Genomic DNA, 21290 nt, shown 5'->3' on the forward strand with positions numbered 1-21290 from the left:
AAAATTTACCAGACAGGATGCCTGTGACTCTTGTCTGGATTACCTAAAACCTAAAATTACACAAGATATTAGTAGTTGAACAAGTTCTACCAAGAAACTCAACTCCAGAAATTCCATTGTTTTTGGATATTTCTGTTGGACTGAAATCAATTGTATGTACACATATTGGACCATGACTTTGATGATTGATGATTTTTTTTTTCTCAAATGTATTTGTTTTCCCCTGGTCATAAGAGTTAATGTGACAGTTCTGGATATTGAGAGTCAAGTGAAGAAGACGTTTTCAAAGGCATTTATTTCAAGGTGTCAAGCCCCGGGAGGTGAACCATTATTGAACAAGGCAAAGCACAAACAGCTCAGGGCAGTAATTTCAAGCAAAGTGCTTTCCTTGATTCTGAGGAAAAACAATTGAATCTGGAGGGAATTCTTCATCACAGAAATATTGAGCTTTTATTCTTGGAAATATTTACTGATTTTCTGCACATTGTGAGGGTAATGATAAATTACCAGCAGCTGTCGGGGTCAAAATTTAATTTATGTAGATATGACAAAGTCATTGTGACGTAAACTTTCATCTGCTTTTTCATTGACACTTATAGTCATGTTGAGTGGCTGTAAACAGGAGGGTAAACAAACAGCCATTGGCTTGTCTCCAAACATGTTTGAATCACTCTTGTTGTAACATTTTCTTTTGAGGAGATTAATTTCCTGTGGGAGCCCTACATCCAGCCAGGAGTCATTATTTTTCATAAAGATTACTTTGTATTATTTCTGAGGGCAGCTGACGCAGTTTATGAGATCTTAAGCATCTGTTAGACCTGAATGTACCTGAACCTCAGCCATTTATACCTGTCATCATGCGTTTATTTTTAGATCCAAACATCTGAAGTAACTGAGTCGCTGTGTGTTGTGACAAAGGCCGAGATATCTGAGCTGAAAGAAGCTCAGGGAGAAGTGGAGGCGCTATTTGTCTCTCCGAGCCTGAGGCTTCAGCGCGGCGAGAGTGGAGGCAGGTAGAGGAGGGACTGCAGGTACAGTTTATGATGAGGGATGATCTGTCAGGAAGGCGTGAGAGTAAATGTCTCAGAAATCAGAGGGCAGAGACCGACTGACTGAGCCGAACTGCAGTAAACATGTCAAAGGGATGCCGTCAAATCTGCTAAATGCTTTTTTATTAGGGCTGTCAGAATTATCACCACCGTCACAAAGAACCTGGAGACAATATAACTACAACATCCAAACACTGTAATGTAATAAACCATTGACATCAACAGGATAATTCAGAACTCTGCTTAACATAAACAAAACACATTAAATCATAGAATTTGAGAAAATGAGTAGGTTGGATGCTTTTTAAAAAAAAAATTATATAAATATGTATGTAAGAGTTCTAAAGTGTTGTTTGCTGCAAAAATACATATAATCCAAATGACAGAAAAAACAAATTGACACTATTGTGTAAAAAGCTATTGTGCAGGGAACAGAAAATACTGTAGGTGAATACACAATAACTTACGTCAAAAGATGTGTCACAGAGCCAGCTACGTACAAAGTACAAAGTACTCGCTGGCCTCGGTGTTAGCGGCTCCCATCTCTCACTGAGTCAAGCCTCCCACATTGGGTCTCTGTGCTTTTTCCTGACGCATTTATTTAGTTCAACATGGACCCAAATGATGTAAAAGCCTCTTGTGGTTTCTGATCCAAACTACGGCTAAGCCTGCTAAATGGACACCACGGGGCTTCAGGCTGTGTTGTCTGCAAGGTTATTATCATCATCAAGTCCAATGGAACAGTGTGGGCAGCTTTGACTTGGTTGAATCGTGAGTCACTTTACCGTAGCATTTGTCTCTGAAAATCAACATTAGGAAAAGATGTTTGTGTATTTTTAGTTTTGGGGTTATCAATTAATTTTTATTCATGCATTTTAGCCACACTAAGAGGATAACACAGAAATTCTTGCTTCATTGAAAGTTGTGTTTTAAAAAGAACACCCAAAAGATTAGGTTTGTCTTATCACCATTTTTTCAGACCCTGGATATTTAAATCTGTGTACTTGCCAGAGCCAAGTACCTGTTCAGTAAATATGCATTAAACTGGATTGAAGTGTTAGCCAAATGTCACAGCACTGTGAAGGAACTAGAGTATTGAGAGCTAAATCCAGACCACACCGAGAAAACCAGGCAGGGAAATGAAAAGAAACAATTCTAAAATTCTATTCTAAAATAGCATAAATAAAAATAATATAAAAAAGATAAATAAAATTAAACTGTTTGCACAGTTAACACAGCCAACTGAACAGAACGCGTACAGAACTTTCACACCAGTAGCATGTACAGTTAAAATCTCTGGTCTCCTGCTTGAAAAACCGTGTTGTTGTTTCTACTTCTTTTGCAGAATCTGACTAACTGCAGACATTTTTCTTTTACTGAGCTCTACTATGAAAAAGACATAATAACACCAGGTTAAGTGCAGTAGAACTACAGTAGAAATGGGTGCTCAGGGTAAAGCGGTATGTACTGTAAACATCACATTTACAACTGCTAATGGCCACATGGGGAGTGAATGCAACATAAGTAGGGTGCATTAAACACATAATTAGCATGAATTTACATACAAATAAACCTATATTAGCATATGTGACAACAGCGCTGAATGGAAAAAAACAGTCTATCTGCTGGTTATCACATTAATTATACTTTGTTTTTGACTGACATTTCACTCTAACCCTTGGTGAACTGACTCATGTTTTTTCCCATCTCTAACCAAACTCGAGAGGTTACATTATCACGTAAGATGAAATAAGAGATGAACCTTACCAGGTCTTTTTGAAAGATTCGCTCAGATATTTTTTTTTCAATCAATGACAGTCCTTGAGTCCCATTTTTATTTCCCGTTCATAAATAATTATAGTAGCAGAGAGCACTCTGATTTTCCTTTAAAAGCCTTTCGATTTAATCGGAGCCTTGGTAAATGAATGTCCTGTGGTTTATCCAGTTGAAGTGGGAATTGCATTAGCTGACTTTCTCCTGACCACAGTTGGAGGAATGAGTATGAAAGTCATTGAGGGTTGAGGGCAGAAGTCGAGAGTTTCTATCGGCAGACCAATGTTTTAGCTCTTTTCTGTTGTGACAAGCAGCTGAATAGATTATCTTTTAAAGCCCTCTCATCCTAGCAGAATATAAAGTGCATTTGAATTGAATATATGGGCAGAGCGGTGAGTCTTTCCATCACGTCCATCATGTCCCCTGCTGATCCAGCACACATCAGTAAAGATCTGCATTATCTATTGTGGGCCAAATGTTGTAGGTTATATTTCCATTTCTTTGTGTTCTTTAAATTATTTTAATAAAAAACAATTTATAAAAATAAAAAATATATATTATTTTTAATTCAGACTGAGCTTGAGTAAGACCAGTTGACCGTTACATTTTTTTATTATTATTTGTCAACTTTGTGAGGGCAGAGGGTTTGTCTTGTTCGGGGATTGCAGATTCAAATTTCAGGTGTCTGATAGACAGAGTCCTTCATTAAAAAAGGACTGAATACATGTCTGTCAGACACAAAAGATATTTCCCCTGTTGACACTTCCTGATTCAGCCAGCTTCCATTCATCATGTTTTTTAGGCTGAATTTCCACCATACAAAAGAAAAAAAATGTAATATGCTTTTAACCATGTTCATTCACATATAATGGCAGTTCACGGCAAACAACAGAAGGTGATGCAGTTACTTTTAATTTTCTTTTTTTTTTTTTGGTTGTGATGATTTTTGAAGGAGACCTGCTAAAATTCCAGGTTTCCTTTAATTCTGTGTTTTGGTAATTCATTGTTTACACATAATACATACATATATACATATATACATGTAAGAGAATAAATATAGTGTAGATTTCTACTGTTTCCCCTTTTGTATGAACTTCATTCTACATCTCAGTCAAAAAGTTCAAATGTTGAGTTGAAATTGAAATGAGTCACTATCTGTAAAATGCAAATGTGAACAGATATATCTGTGCCAGGATCAGACCAAGATCACCTGCTGTTCTATGAAGCTGAAAACTGTGTGGAAAGTTGAGGCCAAACATTGACTACGCACAGTTTGAAACCACACACGTGAAAACCTTACACGTACAGTCTAGCATTAAATTGAAATATGGTGTTCTAAAACACACACAAAAAACATCTAGAGATTTCATTGACATTTCATAAACTAGTCAGTCTCCCCCCATTTTTGGACAGTCCCTGTGCATATTTTTATTTGCATTACTGCCACCTACTGTCACTCTGCTGGACATTAACAGCTGGGAATCTCAGCAAACTAAGGTTCCCAGCTAATAAACACATAACCATCTAAGCTAATGACATTTCATAGCACTTTTTTACGTGAAACATTTCTTTTTAATTGTTGTTTTTTATCCAGCATTCTTTTTCCAAAATGACTAAGCCTAAAAACCTCTTATGTAAACTCAATTTTGAGTGATTGACATGAATGTCAAAACATTTTTTGTGTTAGTCATTTAACGCACTATGTTAATTACCCATTCAAAGCCTCCATTTTGTCTAATTTATTGTCCATTACCACTGGCTCTCCCTCCTTAATTTACACACATTTCCTTTTGAAACAAACAGTAATGTCTGGCCGCTGTTTTTCAGCTGGAGTCCTGCATGTCTCTGTGGGCGATACATGCCAGCAGCAGCTTTCCTTCACAATGACAGGGGGAGCAAATTGTTCTTACCCACATTCTATACACATAGTGTATTGATAAACATTCATAAAATGTATCGGTGAAATTCCCGGTAAAATCAGCTATTAACAATTTATCATATCCAACAGGGAGAGTCAGATATTTCTGCTCCTGTATATTGTGTTCAGTCAACTCCGTTATTATTATTGTTGCCTTCCTCCCCTGCAACAAACTTGATCTCAGCGTTGGCGGTCCTCGAAGCCATGCTGCTGTCCCTGACTTTGTGTTTGAACAGAAAGGGGAAGGTTTTCCTGAAGGACTTCTGAAAGCTGGCTCCCATGAAGCCGTAAACTATGGGATTGACTGAGGAGTTGGCGTAAGACATGCAGTTGGCCCACGTCTTGATCTTGTAGGTGACGTAGTTGGGTTGGTATTTGGGATGAAAGGACTGAAAGAGGACAAAGATCTGGATGGGGCCCCAGCAGATAGCAAAGAGGAGGACGATCACAACTACCATTTTGGACACTTTGCTCCGGATACTTATGGTTCTTTCAGACAGGAGGTTGACCTAAGGGCAATTAAGAAAAGAGAATGTTGGTTAAAAGCTGTCATGTTGTCGTTTGAATACTAATTAATGATGCCTTCTGGCCTTTTTTAAGCATGACCAGTATATAATAAAGGAACAAACGGCAATACTGCACATTTTTAATATTTAACATTTAAAAAAAAAAAAATGTAATTCCTGGCATATCAAGGTGGCCTGAGTTGCCCAGTACTGCAGCCATTAGGGCTGCAATCAGTCCCTGTCAACAAATTTAATTAAAGTTTAAAATTTAATTTCCATTTAAATTTAAATAGGTTTAGTTTAATGGTTTTACTAGGCTATATAGCCCTAGGTAATGCTAGCAATGCTAATGTCTAAGGGAGAGTTTGTGGATGTCATAATAGGACCTGGAACTAAATTTCATGTTTGTTACTATTTTAGAAGGATAACATATATAAACCCTGTTCAATTTCAAACTGAAACTTGATGTTTTTATATAAACTTGCTTTTGCTTTTTTTTTTTTTTTTTACAGTCCGGAAAAAGCAGGAAAACTAGAATGTGAAGAGACCTGGTAGTTGTTGTCCATGGGCTCCACGGTGGGCTGCCCGACCCTCTTCACCATCAGGCTGTAGCAGAAGGAGATGGTGAGGACAGGCAGCAGGTAGGCAGCAATGAACTGGTAGAGGATGAAAGCTCTTTCATGCATTTTAGAGGGAAATCTCTCCATGCAGTATTGTCGCGGGCCATACCAGTATCCTTCCTCTATACGCTGGTACATTAAAATCGGCGTAGACAGGATGAAGGAGCCTGGAATGGACAAGGACTGTGTTACAAATCAATTCTTTTTTCTTTTTTTTTCATGAGTAAAAATGACAATGTTTTGAGCAGAACCGACCGATCCAAATGCAGACGCTGACAATCATGGCTACCCTGGGCGTTCGGTGCCGAAGAGATTTCAGAGGGTACACCGTGACATAACAGCGGTCTCCACTCATGGCAGTCAGAGTGATGCAGGTAGCCTGGACTGTCACCTTTGAATGACAGAGACACAAACCATTATATTTAACAGGGTGATTTGAATAACTCAGAGTTCAGGAGTTTTAGATTAAATGAAATGAAATGAAACTTCAAAAGTTTTCTACATATTGATTTGGATGTTTGGTGGATTAAATGTTTACGTGGTCAAAAAAACAAAATAAAACCCTTCAGGATTTACTGCTGTCAATACAAGTTTTCTACATATTGATTTGGATCCTTCAGGATTTACTGCTGTCAATACAATACAAACATCATGTTTCATATGACAAAAATGTATGTATGTATCACCAACCTCTGACATGAGTCTTCGATCATTACTGTGACAAGGCCAAGACACACCGTGAAGCCTACACTGGTAGACTGATGGCTTTACTCAAGTTTAATGTAGCCATAATTTTCCCTGGTACCATTGATGTACGACTCAGCGTCTAATGACACTTTTCAGAAGCTGTCGCATTTGATGAAAGATGGTTAAAAATATGTTTTTCTCACACTGTTGAAAGATTTTTCAAAGGCTGGAACTCTGACAAGTTACAGAGAAAAGCAGCAGCTCTCCTGCCAAAGACTCGTTTCTCTTGCCAACACCTTCATGTCTACTCCAGACATAACAGTTCAGTTAAGGCATTACAATGTCTTCTTAAGATTTACTTGGTGTCTTTGTTATCCACAATTTTTGATGGTATTAAATGTATCACCTTAATTAAAAAATACATTCATGTCTTTGTTGTCCTGGGGAGACCTGTTTTATTACACAGGATTCCACTAATCACCCTTTTGGCTATTAACAAGAAAACCCAGCCAAGCAAAGGCTCAAAGGAGGAGAAAGGAAACTGCATTCACGATAAGTATTTTCTAATTAGCTTGAAAGCAAATGATTCAAATTAATTCTAATAGAGTTCATTAATGCTTGATTCAATGAAACACCAGCACGTCAGCAGAATTTAAGGCCGGAATTAAGAAATGCACAATTCATTTCAGTAGGGAAAAAAACATATACACGTTACGGTCAGTCTGGTTATCATGTAAGTCTGATGAATCTCATTTCAATGCAGATGCGGTTTTTATTAGAAAGTTATATACTTAAACAAGTTAAAGAAAATTCAAATCTGTACTTGAATACCTGACAAACTAAATTCTATCTGTTAAACAAAAACAGAAATCTCTCTGTTCTCTCTGTTCAGTTATACCATGATGCTAAGAAGAACAAGTAAGTCACTCACTAATACACAGTACATCTATATATTTAACCACACATACTGTACATTGATTATATGTGGGTGAAGTCACTGACTCACTACACACTGCAGTGATGTCAGAAGTTCCATATGGATTCATATGGGATCCTTTTTTTTCTCTTTTATTCTGTAATAACACGTCTCTTTCACTTTTCTCCTCCTCTTACCTGTCACTGAAAAGGCAGAACCTATTATGCTTCAGGGAAACAAGGCTCACCATCAAAGTTTCAAAGGATATGATAAGAAAAGGGGTCAGAATGCGGTCAGTGGTGAGAACACTGACAAAAAGGTTCTTCGCTCACTCAGACACCTGTCACCGTCTTATTGTTATTATTATTATTATTATCATTATCATTATCATTATTGGGCACTGTAAATGGACCATGGATAATGGACCTGTGATGTCCAGGGTCTACCTCGACCTCGTCTGACGACTGATGGTTGTTGCTGAAACGTATTGGGCAGAAGATCCTGAATGAACAGATTAATAATGATGAGACAGCCAAGGATCCACATGTCCACATCCGTCATAGTCCACTGCACAATTTGTCTGCGGCTTGCTGGTAAATTTTCACATTTCCTTCTTCTCCTTTGTCCACCCCTCCCTTCATCATCTTAGTCTGACTCAACTGTGTACATACTGCGTCTAATCTGTAATCAAGCCAGCATACAAGCTTCTCCCTGTGAGATTGTCCTTGGTGTCTGCAGGCAGGGTTTGGAGCAAAAAGTTGACCTTTTCTGACTCTGACCTGCCCACCCTGGGTGTTACCTGATGATTTTCTCAGATTTCTGTCCATGTTCATGACCCAGCACTCACCTGCTGGTAATTCTTTCCACTGCTTCAAGCTAAACCTGTTTCTCAATGAAATCCCTGTAGTTTTGTTGAGAATCAAGTGAAAAAAAAATGGCATGGCCTAATTTGTTTTGATGACAGCTAATATAAATCATTTAAGGACACAAAACAGTTTTGTTAAAGATAATTTTCCATGTGCTTGGTGCTCTGTACATTTACGTTTTTTATGTTTATATATATATATATATATATACCGCCTTTACCAAATCTTAAACTGACATCTTATTTGTGCTTTAAAATCTTCTTCTAACAAAATAAATTAAAGTGCTAACACAAATAAATCAGTGGAGAAAATCCATAACAAGAGCTTTGAGATGCTTAAAAAATTACTAAAGGTTTCACAAACCACAAAACTATTGCCTAGGACAGCTTTAATTCCAACCCAACATCCCACAAAGGCGACCGAACTGAATGATCCTTCTGCTCCCATTACATCCCTTCTTCTTGGTAAATGCCAGACTACACACATGTACCTTTGCATTTCTCCTGTTCCCTAATTGTGCAATTCTGACTCAAAAACACACCTCACCTGTTTTGCATTACCTGTACAGCTCACAGGGTACAGGGTTATGAATCATTCATGATCTGTGTGATGGAGATTTAATTTGTACTTGCCACCCTGTTCCTGCTCTCACCTAACACTGGCTCTTCTGAAGAAAAAAAAAACGCCTTCCATCCTTTGCACATATTATATAACGTTTTAGTAAATGTCTAAAATCTCTGAAGATAAAGCAAGTAACCTTGCACTTTAAACCTACAAATATTGTAATTTGCAGGCTTCCTGAACCATACAAGTATTTGTAAGAGATTCAACACAGATGTTTTTTTTTTTTACAAACTGTTTTCCAAGCTATATAAAAAGTAAGGTTTTAATATAGACAGGAGATAGTTTAAGTTATGTATGGTTTTGCTGTTGTCTAAGGGGAAGGAGGCAATATTTATTGTATTATTATCGTATTATTATAAACAATGCTTTTATTTTGTTGACTTCCACAACTACTGGTAGAGAACAGGAAGTAGTTTGAGGTTACATGAGATGAATACAGTAATTTGGACAGTGGCGCCAAATTGTGTCTTTTCATTCCTTCGGAGTTATATAAAGGTCATATATATATATATATATATATATTTATAGTTGCCCGTAATGCTTTCATTTCTGACTAAGAGAACCACCAGTAAGAGCCAACTTCTTAACCGTTAAAATATCATAATTTCCATAATTCCAGTAAGACCGTTAAAATATCATAATTTCCATAATGTCACTTTTTGCAGCAACCAGTTGGAGCTTTTTTGGCAGGTGCAGTGTGCTAAGAATTAAAAGGTTCAAAAGGTGTCTGTGTTCATATTATTCAACTGAATCACATCTCCATCATTTCTATTCAGAAAATGTTTTATTCTCTGCCCATGTGGCAGAACGATCTTTTATGCTCAAATGAGCCTTGTATGTCTCTACGTCATCTTACATTCAGCTACTTTCTAAAGCCTGGAAGGATAACCTCCTCTCTATTATCAATGATATCATAATCATGGTTTTACCTGTTGTAGAAATGCAACAAATTTGCACATGAAGTTTCCGAAGATCCATCCAGGAAGTGGATACAAGGTGGCAGTGAAGGGGACGCAGCACACCAAGAAGATGATGTCAGTGGCCGCCAGATTTGCTGTAAGAAACAAACACACACAAACATATAGTAAACACACTCAGAGTAGTGTTTGACCAAATGGGTGTCATAAAAATTGCTACAATGTTTTTCCATCAGAAAAGGCTTGTTTTTTTATTTTTTCTGTCCAGTGTTCTGCCTCACTTTGATAATGTACTGTTGATCTGATGTTTGACTGACAACGGGTGAGTGGAACTCCTGCACGGTGCCACACAAACGTGTTTTAATTTTTAAACTCAACACAATTCTGTCAGCCAGTGACTTATTATTACAAATAGACATTCAAAACCAAATTTTGTAATCTCTGGTTTGTGCTGTAAACCAGAGATTTCCGTCACCACGATTCTCAGACGTTGTTTTTTCCTTTTTCTCCATTTAATCATAGTCCTGGCAAGTGCACTGTTTCCTGTGTGACTGAGCTGCTGATAATAATGTTACGGTAGCTGCAGCTTTTTTTAAACACATAAGCAGATGGTGCAGATGTTCAGCTAGTATTGCAGTAAATAAGAAGTGTCATTTCTCTGGCCCTGAGACGTCATCAAGGATGAAACTCCTGTCAGGAGATGAATCCACCATTCACATGCATGCCCCGCATCATAGGACATTTTAAAAGGAGACATGTAATCCACAGTCCACATCCTACCCACTCTGAAGCACATTTGGAATTCTCCTCGGATGACAGCTGGAGTCAAAGCTCCATCAGATGCGTCGTAATTGACTTCATCAACAAACATCAATCACAGGAGGTGTGAACTGAATGCAGGGGAGATGAACCACGAGTGCGTGATTGAGGCTCGGCTTTGATTTCTCTTGTTACCACTTAGAATCCCCACAGTCCACCTGTTGACATTTGTAAGTGTCTTTCACCCAACTATTACCTCTGCCAGAAGAGTGACGTGTTTTTGGCCCGTTTGTCTGCCTGTGATTGGCATGGCTTTAAGCCGAGGGAAAAATCTGAAGTGAAAATATTAGGGACCACATTTCACAAGCTGTTTGTTCTCCCACCCTGTTGGTCTATAGTTGAGATTTCTTCCCCTCCCACAACCCATTGGACATGTTAAGACAACTAACTGTAATTAACTAACCATGGGTTTGGGTGAGAGTGCTGATGATGTTTGTCTTTTATATGTGACTCTGTGATGGACTGCTGGACCAATGATGAAATTGGTCCCACCTTCCAATCCTCCCTGAAAAAGATGTAGCTTCAGGAGAGGAATGAAGGGATGACTGAATATTTTAAAACAGATTCAGTGGTTGCCTTTTCTACACCTTAACAAGACTTTGTCAGTAAGAAAACACACAACTTAGCGCATGAGTCATAACACGCATAAATTATGTTAAATGTTTACTGAATGAGGAGAGACAGGAAATCTGTCAGTGATGAACAATAAAAAAAACAACAACACTTGTTCCATCAAGGATTTTAGAGAAGTTCTTTAGCCTTTGAGATTCAAATACCCGTGCGTCATGAATGGTATTCAGCTTTTCACAGCTACTTACAGTATACACTGTACAGCAGTATCGCTTAATGTACTTAATGTGAAATTGTATTTCACACCGGGGATCTGTCCTCTAGTACACTCTAAAGACAAGTCCATATCAGCTGTCCACTGACTGTGTGAAGATGAGAGGGAATATTTAAATGAATACTAGTTACTCTGATCTTTTGAAGCCACTACTTTTGTAGTTACTAATTCAAAAGATGATGTGCATAGAAAATTAACTTGGAAATGTCCCAGGAGTTGATGATGTTGACCTCTGTGTCCCTAGATATTGTGTTTTGCGCCTGTCCTACAGCATGCATCCACAAATATAAAAAGATAAGATTTTTATTCACTTACCGATGTAGAAATTTGTGGCAGTCCTCATCTGCCTGTGTTTGGAAATGACATAAATAACCAAGGAATTGCCCACGAGTCCAACCAGCATAATAAGGGAGAAGAAGAGAGGCACCAGCCAGGCATCAGTGAGAAAGGGGTGCTTATCCCCGTCGTCCTCCACGTCACTGTCCACACGTCTTCCCAGAGATGAGTTTGTCACCTGCGAGCCATTGATCAAGACTTCCTCGGTGGAGTTCCACAGGTCGTCAGAGGCATGCATTCTGACACTTCTGTTGGAATGAGAGTGCAGATGGTGAGAGAATGAGTGCCACGAGAAGAGGGGTGTTAGTGACAAAGAATGAAAAGTAAGGGAGAGGGAGTGTGTATGCGTGCACTAAGCCACGTCTGCTCTAAAGCTGTGGAGGACGGAAGGATATTTCTTAAATGGATGGGAAAATAACGGAAGAAACAAAAGGGATAAAAAGATAAGACTTGAAAGACGGAGGAAAGTAGATTGAAGTGGAGTATCGAGGGGGCGTGTCTGTGAACGAGCCAGAACAATGTTCAAAGTTCACAGTCATAGGAAGTTAGGAGATAAAATGGCAACGTGGAGAAGTGGGTGAGATCCTGAGGTTTTACAGAGTGCTGTTCATTTCATTTGCTAAATTTCAGCCAAAGCAAGGTTGTAGAGAGAGAGAGAGAGAGAGAGACCTTTCACATGTGCTTTTGTCCAGAGAAGCCAGGAGAATAAAAGATGTGTCCTTCCGTCAAACTGCATGAAAATTGCTCTCTCTGTGTCACAACATCAGCCCTCAGCACTTTGAAGCACAATGGGTTTTTTCTGCAGCCCCAGGCAGCTAAAGGGATTTGTCATGAGGAGGATGAATGAGCGCTGGGAGGCACACAGATGTCGGCCACCAAATGTTTTGAAGTAAATCCATGGTGCTTGTGGCTTCCTTTTCTGGAGTTTGCGTTCACCCCTCTTTGTTGCTCTACTCGTAGTTTCATGCCTCTTTTAACCCCCGTTGCCTAATCTTCCGTCGCTGTGGAGGAAAGGAATGAAAGTCAGAGAAAACAGTCTTGTGTAGGAGGCAGTGTTCTCCTATAGCCTTGGCACAAACATGCTCTGCCAAAATGTTTTGTTGATTATTATCCACTGCTCTTTCTCCAGGCACAGCTGGGTTGATTGTGACTTACGCTTCAGCAGCAGCAGCAGCAGCAGCAGCAGCAGCAGCAGCAGCAGCAGCCCTGACTCCTCCCGGGAAGAGAGTAGGAGAGCAGAGGAGGTGCTGTCTGCTTTATAGTATGAGCGTGAGCAAGGACACCGTCGGAGTGGGAATCAGAGGTGTGCAAAGACGCAGGCACACACACACACACCCTGTGGATCTTAATTCACGGTGGCTGTAGCATGATTCTCAGCTACATAACTAATATATGGGGTATCCTAGCAACATTAGCCCTTTAGCCACCTCATTTTAAAGGACTTTTGTTTATTGTGTTTACAATTATAGTTTAAAATATCCAGATAAAAATAGGCAGCAATATATTAAAAAAGTAGTTTAATTGTACTGCTGCATTTCAGCACCACAGTACGGGACAGTTCCTTTCACACTGTATGAAATGCAATGCAGTTCCTTGAGCGATACATTATCGACACTTGAATTATTCCTAAATATTTATGTATCTATACAAGACATACACATGACACATAGGAGACAGAATTATTTGTAAGTTTGTTTCCAAAGAGTGAAGAGAAAATAAAGCAGTCAGGATTTACACATGTTTTAATGTATACTATATGTTGATAAGAGAACATAACCTGAAAAAGAACAGCTCACCACAAACTTTCTGAGAGTGACAATTAAGGAATAAAAAATATAATTTTCTTTATTCGAACTAATGTGTCACACCACTTCAAGAGCGTGATTCTCAAACAGTGTATTCACACATAAACAAAGGCAGTTATGTTCAAGTGGCAGTTATTTATTGTGACAATAATGACACAACACAATCATGGCTGAAGGGTACGATTCTTTAAAGGATCAAGTGGGAGTTCTATGCGTTGTTCAGTCCTTTGTGAATGATAACAACCCCGCTCTGTGAAAGACGATGCACAATAGCTACTCTGTATCCTAATTATGAGTAAGAATAATTATGCACTTGACAGTTTGACCAAAGTTTTTTATAATACCAGAAACCATCAGAACTGGTGTTAGGTACATTAGAAGAACAGAGTAATTTGATTTTAAGCAAATAGAATGAAGCACAGATAAAGAAGAAAAAGAAGAAGAAGAAGAAGAAGAAGGAGAAGAATGCAGATAAATCGTAGTCTGTCTTTAGATTTGATCCCCAAACCAAACTGACTTTACTGCCAAACTAATTAAAATTCCAGTGTCATTGCAAGCGTGCGTCACAATTTGCAACACATTGCTTTTTGTTTGATAGATGGCAGCATTCTGCAGTCTGTGTGCATTATAACTGATGTCTTGGACAAGTTTATCAGATTAACGTCAAACAGTGTGATTTGTCAGGAACTGAAATGTAAAAAAGAAAGTAAAGAAAAACCCACAGTCTGAGGAGGATCTGATCTGATCTGATCAATTGAATTTGTCTTTTAGAATTAAGCAAAAAACAAAATGTTGCACATTAGAAATAAAATATTCTACGAGGCAAAATGATAAAAAAACTAAAATAAATAAGAACAGAGATTGAGTAAAAGCAGCTGAAACATATTTGGGCCCAGTTGTTATAGTATAAACCACTGACAAGCACACAGGTAAATAATAATAATAATAATAATAATAATAATAATAATAATAATAATAATAATAATAATAATAATAATAATAATAATAATAATAATAATAATAATAATAATAATAATAATAATAATAATAATAATAATAATAATAATAATAATAATAATAATAATAATAATAATAATAATAATAATAGCAGCAGCAGCAGCAGCAGCAGCAGCAGCAGCAGCAGCAGCAGCAGCAGCAGCAGCAGCAGCCCTGACTCCTCCCGGGAAGAGAGTAGGAGAGCAGAGGAGGTGCTGTCTGCTTTATAGTATGAGCGTGAGCAAGGACACCGTCGGAGTGGGAATCAGAGGTGTGCAAAGACACAGGCACACACACACACACACCCTGTGGATCTTAATTCACGGTGGCTGTAGCATGATTCTCAGCTACATAACTAATATATGGGGTATCCTAGCAACATTAGCCCTTTAGCCACCTCATCTTAGAGGACTTTTGTTTATTGTGTTTACAATTATAGTTTAAAATATCCAGATAAAAATAGGCAGCAATATATAAAAAAAGTAGTTTAATTGTACTGCTGCATTTCAGCACCACAGTACGGGACAGTTCCTTTCACACTGTATGAAATGCAATGCAGTTCCTTGAGCGATACATTATCGACACTTGAATTATTCCTAAATATTTATGTATCTATACAAGACATACACATGACACATAGGAGACAGAATTATTTGTAAGTTTGTTTCCAAAGAGTGAAGAGAAAATAAAGCAGTCAGGATTTACACATGTTTTAATGTATACTATATGTTGATAAGAGAACATAACCTGAAAAAGAACAGCTCACCACAAACTTTCTGAGAGTGACAATTAAGGAATAAAAAAATATAATTTTCTTTATTCGAACTAATGTGTCACACCACTTCAAGAGCGTGATTCTCAAACAGTGTATTCACACATAAACAAAGGCAGTTATGTTCAAGTGGCAGTTATTTATTGTGACAATAATGACACAACACAATCATGGCTGAAGGGTACGATTCTTTAAAGGATCAAGTGGGAGTTCTATGCGTTGTTCAGTCCTTTGTGAATGATAACAACCCCACTCTGTGAAAGACGATGCACAATAGCTACTCTGTATCCTAATTATGAGTAAGAATAATTATGCACTTGACAGTTTGACCAAAGTTTTTTATAATACCAGAAACCATCAGAACTGGTGTTAGGTACATTAGAAGAACAGAGTAATTTGATTTTAAGCAAATAGAATGAAGCACAGATAAAGAAGAAAAAGAAGAAGAAGAAGAAGAAGAAGGAGAAGAATGCAGATAAATCGTAGTCTGTCTTTAGATTTGATCCCCAAACCAAACTGACTTTACTGCCAAACTAATTAAAATTCCAGTGTCATTGCAAGCGTGCGTCACAATTTGCAACACATTGCTTTTTGTTTGATAGATGGCAGCATTCTGCAGTCTGTGTGCATTATAACTGATGTCTTGGACAAGTTTATCAGATTAACGTCAAACAGTGTGATTTGTCAGGAACTGAAATGTAAAAAAGAAAGGAAAGAAAAACCCACAGTCTGAGGAGGATCTGATCTGATCTGATAAATTGAATTTGTCTTTTAGAATTAAGCAAAAAACAAAATGTTGCACATTAGAAATAAAATATTCTACGAGGCAAAATGATAAAAAAACTAAAATAAATAAGAACAGAGATTGAGTAAAAGCAGCTGAAACATATTTGGGCCCAGTTGTTATAGTATAAACCACTGACAAGCACACAGGTAAATAATAATAATAATAATAATAATAATAATAATAATAATAATAATAATAATAATAATAATAATAATAATAATAATAATAATAATAATAATAATAATAATAATAATAATAATAATAATAATAATAATAATAATAATAATAATAATAATAATAATAATAATAATAATAATAATAATAATATCTATTATTATTATTATTATTATTATTTCTGTTTTTTTAACCTAAAAATATTTTAGTTACTTCAGAAAGCTGAGTTTGAACACACCCTAAAGTAAACAGTGCTGGTTCAACTGGGATCAAATTAATGGCGTTTGTAGACAGTAAAAGCCAGGAACAGCCTGAATATATTGATCCCTGGTTTCAGTGTAGACCCAACGGGCTGTGATGACACAGCCTGGATGCTATTTGACATTTTCCAGATTAAAGGGCCTGAACTTTGGGAACTATCAATACACGTTGTAAAGAAACAAGTGGAAAAGGAGGGAGTAAACAGAGACAATGGAACTCCAAAACAACAGTGGAGAAGATGAGAAGAGGAGGGAGATGGAGGAGAGGTGAAGTTGTGCAGAAATAATGGGGCTGGAGTTTTCTGTGAATTGTTGCAGAGATGTTGATTGGTTTGTGAGTAGGAAACAGCAGCAGCACAAATACAGATTTAAACACAGAGGAACATTTAAACGTAATCATGCTCAGAATTAGTTCTGCGCAGAAAATTCTAATTACTATTTTTTTTCCTGTGTGTCATTATAACAACAACAACAAAAATGCATTTAACTAAGTCACCACATGGTCATGCAATGAGCAATGTTAGTATTTTTTGTTCCTAATTGTTTTGGTAAAACGTGCTTCATTAAATAAATGTTTCAGTGAGCAGCCGTCTTAGTGTTATATCTGGAATGTGGATTAAGTCTGTCGCTGTGCAGAAAGATCCCCCCACCAAGATCATTACCACAGGCTGCAGAAACAGGGGATACGCATCAGCACACTCATGTGTAAAAAACACCATGGCTATTCAATAAAAGAAAACCTGTCATTTGATTCTGCATTCATCACTGTGATGGTTGTTGAATAGCATCCAATCAATCATCGCTCACGTCTGCATGAGCCACGTGAGCATGTTTACAGCTCAGAAGGAGAAAATGGCTGAGACACTAAATGTCTCCAGAGGGAAACTAGCTTCATGTCCTTTCCCTGCAGCAAGAGTTTAACGATAATTAAACACCCTGGTCCATTATTTTATAAACTGGACATTTAGAGGAGAAAGCATGACCCTTGAGTAAATCAAGGGGAAGTCCAAAAGTTCTAAAACGTGTTAGGAAAACGTGTATATTCCAACAGGTTTTTAAACCATAAAAATGACATGGAAACTGGGTGAAATTATTAAAGCAAAATTATTCATATTTAAGGATCATATAAGATGTTGGGGTTTTTTTTTTTTCATTTTTTAGATGCTGTTGTTGTAGCATTTTCATTTTTTGAAGTTTATCTTTCTGCAGTGTCCTGTTGACAGCACCACATGCTTGCATGGTTTTTGTTTGGACTATTTGCATTGTTTTGGTACATATATTACACTGTAGTTATGGGAATTGACATACCTGCTGTGAAAAACAAGGTTATTCAGCAACAGCTCAGAACAGGAATAGTGAACAGGGGCTTTATTTTGCCTGGCGTTGTCCTTTCTCAGTCGGCTTCTTTCATTGTTTATCCAAGGGTTAATTTTCTCTCCTTGTGTCAGAAATGTTAAGCAGGCTATAAAGAAAAAACGCACGCACATAAAATATTGTGTGGGGAATTTTACGATGCCGAGTTCGTGTAGTCTCTCATGTGGGGTTTGAGCTTTGGTGATGACCTTTCACTAAAAACCCCCAAAGGACTGTTTCTGAGGAATATGGTGCCCAAGGTCCTTATATGAAAGCGCGATGCTCTATGAATATTGTATATCAGATCATGTTACGGCAAAGGTGGGTAAAACGAGTGAGAAAAGAAAGACCAAGACGTGTGACGTGCATTATAAGTAAGCACTAGTCTACCCACACGTAGAACATACAGATTTATATGGAGTAGTAGCTTTAAAGGCTAATACAAGATTCTTTACTGTAAGTTGAGACTCCAGTGGTTTTAGGGTAAATGTTTTTTATCAAATAAATAATGTCATTATAAAATGTTTTGGGGAAGGGCACGGTGGATCTGCTATCACGCTGCAACATGGACATCAGATAAGACAACAGATGACATATTGAGTGGCTGTTTTTAGTAGGTCATCTGATGTCTGATGTTAGTTTGATCAGGCTAACAGGTGTGAATCAATATGTGAACGATTATGTGAGCAGGACAGAGATTTAGTACAAAAATAACCATCATTTGTTCAACACACGCTGTCTTAGTCCTCTTAGCATGAATATATCTCTGAAAACATCATGTTACTGTTATGTTAGATCCATGCTATCATAAAAAGAGTAAAATGCCATCATTTGAAGGCTCTCCAGTCCTCATCCGTGACTCCTCAACTGATTGATCCCAACATTTCACTTTACCGTGAAAAGTCTTGACAATCACTTTTGGAATGGAGATTTGACTTCTTTAGGAGAAGGCTGTTTTGACCATCACCAGCTCAGCAGTGTTCCTCATCAACCAGTGGAAGCTCAGAGTGTAAGCAACCCTTACTGACACGTGCAGTTAGTGCTGGGCAAAAGGAGGGGCAGACAATTAACATTGAAGTCATTTCTCATTTTGGGCTATTATAGTTAAAACATATTCTTCTTCAGTTCTCCATCATGAATGTCTTAGCAGGCTGTTAATGGGGTTGTGTAATAATAATGACAGGCAAATTGGGCTTTGACTGATTTGAGGTTTTTAGGTGTTGTAAGGGCAAATGGAGGGAGAACCAAAAGTAGAAGGCTTTAATTAGTTGATGTGGGAAAATTGATCAGTGGGAGGTTAGGGCTTTGATGCCTATGTTTATTAAATGACTCTCTCTAAAGGAAAATGTTTTTTCTACTTTTTGGTGAATTTTGTTCCAATCCTACTCTATCCCGATCCCTAACCCTAATCCCAAATACTCTGTCCCCATCCCGAACCTTAATCCCGAACCGTAATCCCAACTACTCTATCTTTATCCTATTACAACAGTAGCTCAAGTAAGAAGGTACAGTTGTTTAGCAAACTGAAAACATTTTCTTCTCATTGCTACCAACACAGTTGTTTAGCAAACTGATAAGAAAACATTTTCTTCTCATTGCTACCAAGACTCTGTGTTCTTTTAAAGTTAATTTGTCTAGTGGAGGAGAGGATATTTGTTATGCCAGGAGCAGTGAGACGTGATTAAATTAGGGAACAAATTATAATTATAATAACATACTGTACAGTGTTTGATTTGGTAAAAGTGTGTGAGTTATCCATCCCTCCATCCATCCATCCATCCATCCATCAATTCTTCTGTCTAAGAAATGCAAAAACATTGTTTTCTGCAGCCACTATAGTCATCTTTAGTATAAATGTTTGACAAATCAAGAAAAATATGTAAATAGGATGTGACTAAGAGAATCAGAAAGTTACCAATGCCTTAAGAATCTATGTTTGGGTCAAACAGAGTAAAGAAAACACTTGTTTTAAAGGAAACATAAAACATATTCATACAATATTCTCCAACATTTTATATAATATTATGTAACAGCGAGAGCCGTGCCTATGCATTATTCTGGAACATTGTACATTTCCTTTTTCAAACAACATTTGTATTAATTATATCCAGACAGGTTTAGGGGCATGCAGATACATAAATTCAGCAAAATACGAATATATATATATATATATATATGTATGTATGTAGAGAGAATCTTGTTTTGGTTAGTAAAAGGCCAAGCCATTAAGGAAAAGGAAACATGTCTTGTATGAGCCACAATCATTAAGAACAATAAAGAAGTGTGTTTCTGCATTAGCATGAGGTGTTTATGAGGTCGGCAACAAAATGGTAATTTTCAGTTTTTATCTAATGGTTTGTGAGGCATTTACAGTCACAGGTAGAGATTCTTGTATGCCAGAGGCCAGAGGTTGGTCCTTCAATACAAAGAGGAAATATCTGTGTTGTCAAGAATACAAAACATTTGTTACTGAATCATTCTGTGTGTGTGTGGAGTCTTACCTTCACTGACATGTTCTGAATAAATAACAACCACTGTTACAAAAGGTCACTGAATGGTTGTAAGAGGATGTTCATCTCTGAAAGGTTTTTCAATAAGAGTTTGGAATTTGGACGGAAATATGCTGCAACTGAAACTGCCGTAGTTTGGCCTGGTCCTCAGATACATCATTGGCCTGGTCTAGTTTGGCCTGGTCCTCAGATACATCAGCTCTATAGAATAGCTATCAGATAATAACAAGAAGTTTCCGTGGTGACGAGACTCCACTCTGTCTTATAAACCCAGTGAGTTAACTACATGAAACAGTATGCGGTCCACACAATTGGTTTTTCTTCCTTCTTCAGTTTTTCAACCGATTTGCTCAAGTAAACACACATGGGGGCCCCCTGCAGGGATCCACGGGTTGGCCAGTAGGAAATTCATGACAAAGAAGGGACAGTTGACATAATTATAAAGAAGCTAGCCAGAAAAATTAAATTATTTTCTTTCTTGGTTCCAGGGCAAACAAACAAGGTTGTTCACAAAAACACAATCTGTTTGGCTCGGTACAAACAGGCAACATAACCTTGGTAGAAGGAGTACAAAAATGTTGCTATGTACAATGTGGGCTATGTGAAGTGCGAATTTACTGAGAAAAAAGAATGAGTGACACAGAGGTCAAACCAACCTCAGAACGCTGGGCAGAGAGGAGCGAGGACATAAACAGAAATCCTAATGGACGGAACAGATGAGGAGAACATCAAGGTTAGTAAATAACATTAGTTGAATT

The 21290-nt window shown here is 37.6% G+C and overlaps 1 protein-coding gene across 1 annotated transcript; it reads right to left on the minus strand.

Annotated features, from left to right (window-relative positions):
- Positions 1-4404: 4404 nt before the first annotated feature.
- Positions 4405-13078, minus strand: kiss1ra (KISS1 receptor a). The gene is made up of 5 exons (XM_008334416.3): positions 11855-13078; positions 9889-10013; positions 6122-6257; positions 5795-6033; positions 4405-5249 (listed from the first exon to the last, which is right to left on the minus strand). The coding sequence occupies exons 1-5, from the start codon at positions 12111-12113 to the stop codon at positions 4866-4868; spliced, it is 1143 nt and encodes a 380-aa protein (XP_008332638.1). The 5' UTR covers positions 12114-13078; the 3' UTR covers positions 4405-4865.
- Between the last annotated feature and the right edge of the window lie 8212 nt (positions 13079-21290).

This window comes from Cynoglossus semilaevis, chromosome 20 (assembly GCF_000523025.1).
Source record: "Cynoglossus semilaevis isolate Cse_v1.0 chromosome 20, Cse_v1.0, whole genome shotgun sequence".
Lineage (NCBI taxonomy): Eukaryota > Metazoa > Chordata > Actinopteri > Pleuronectiformes > Cynoglossidae > Cynoglossus > Cynoglossus semilaevis.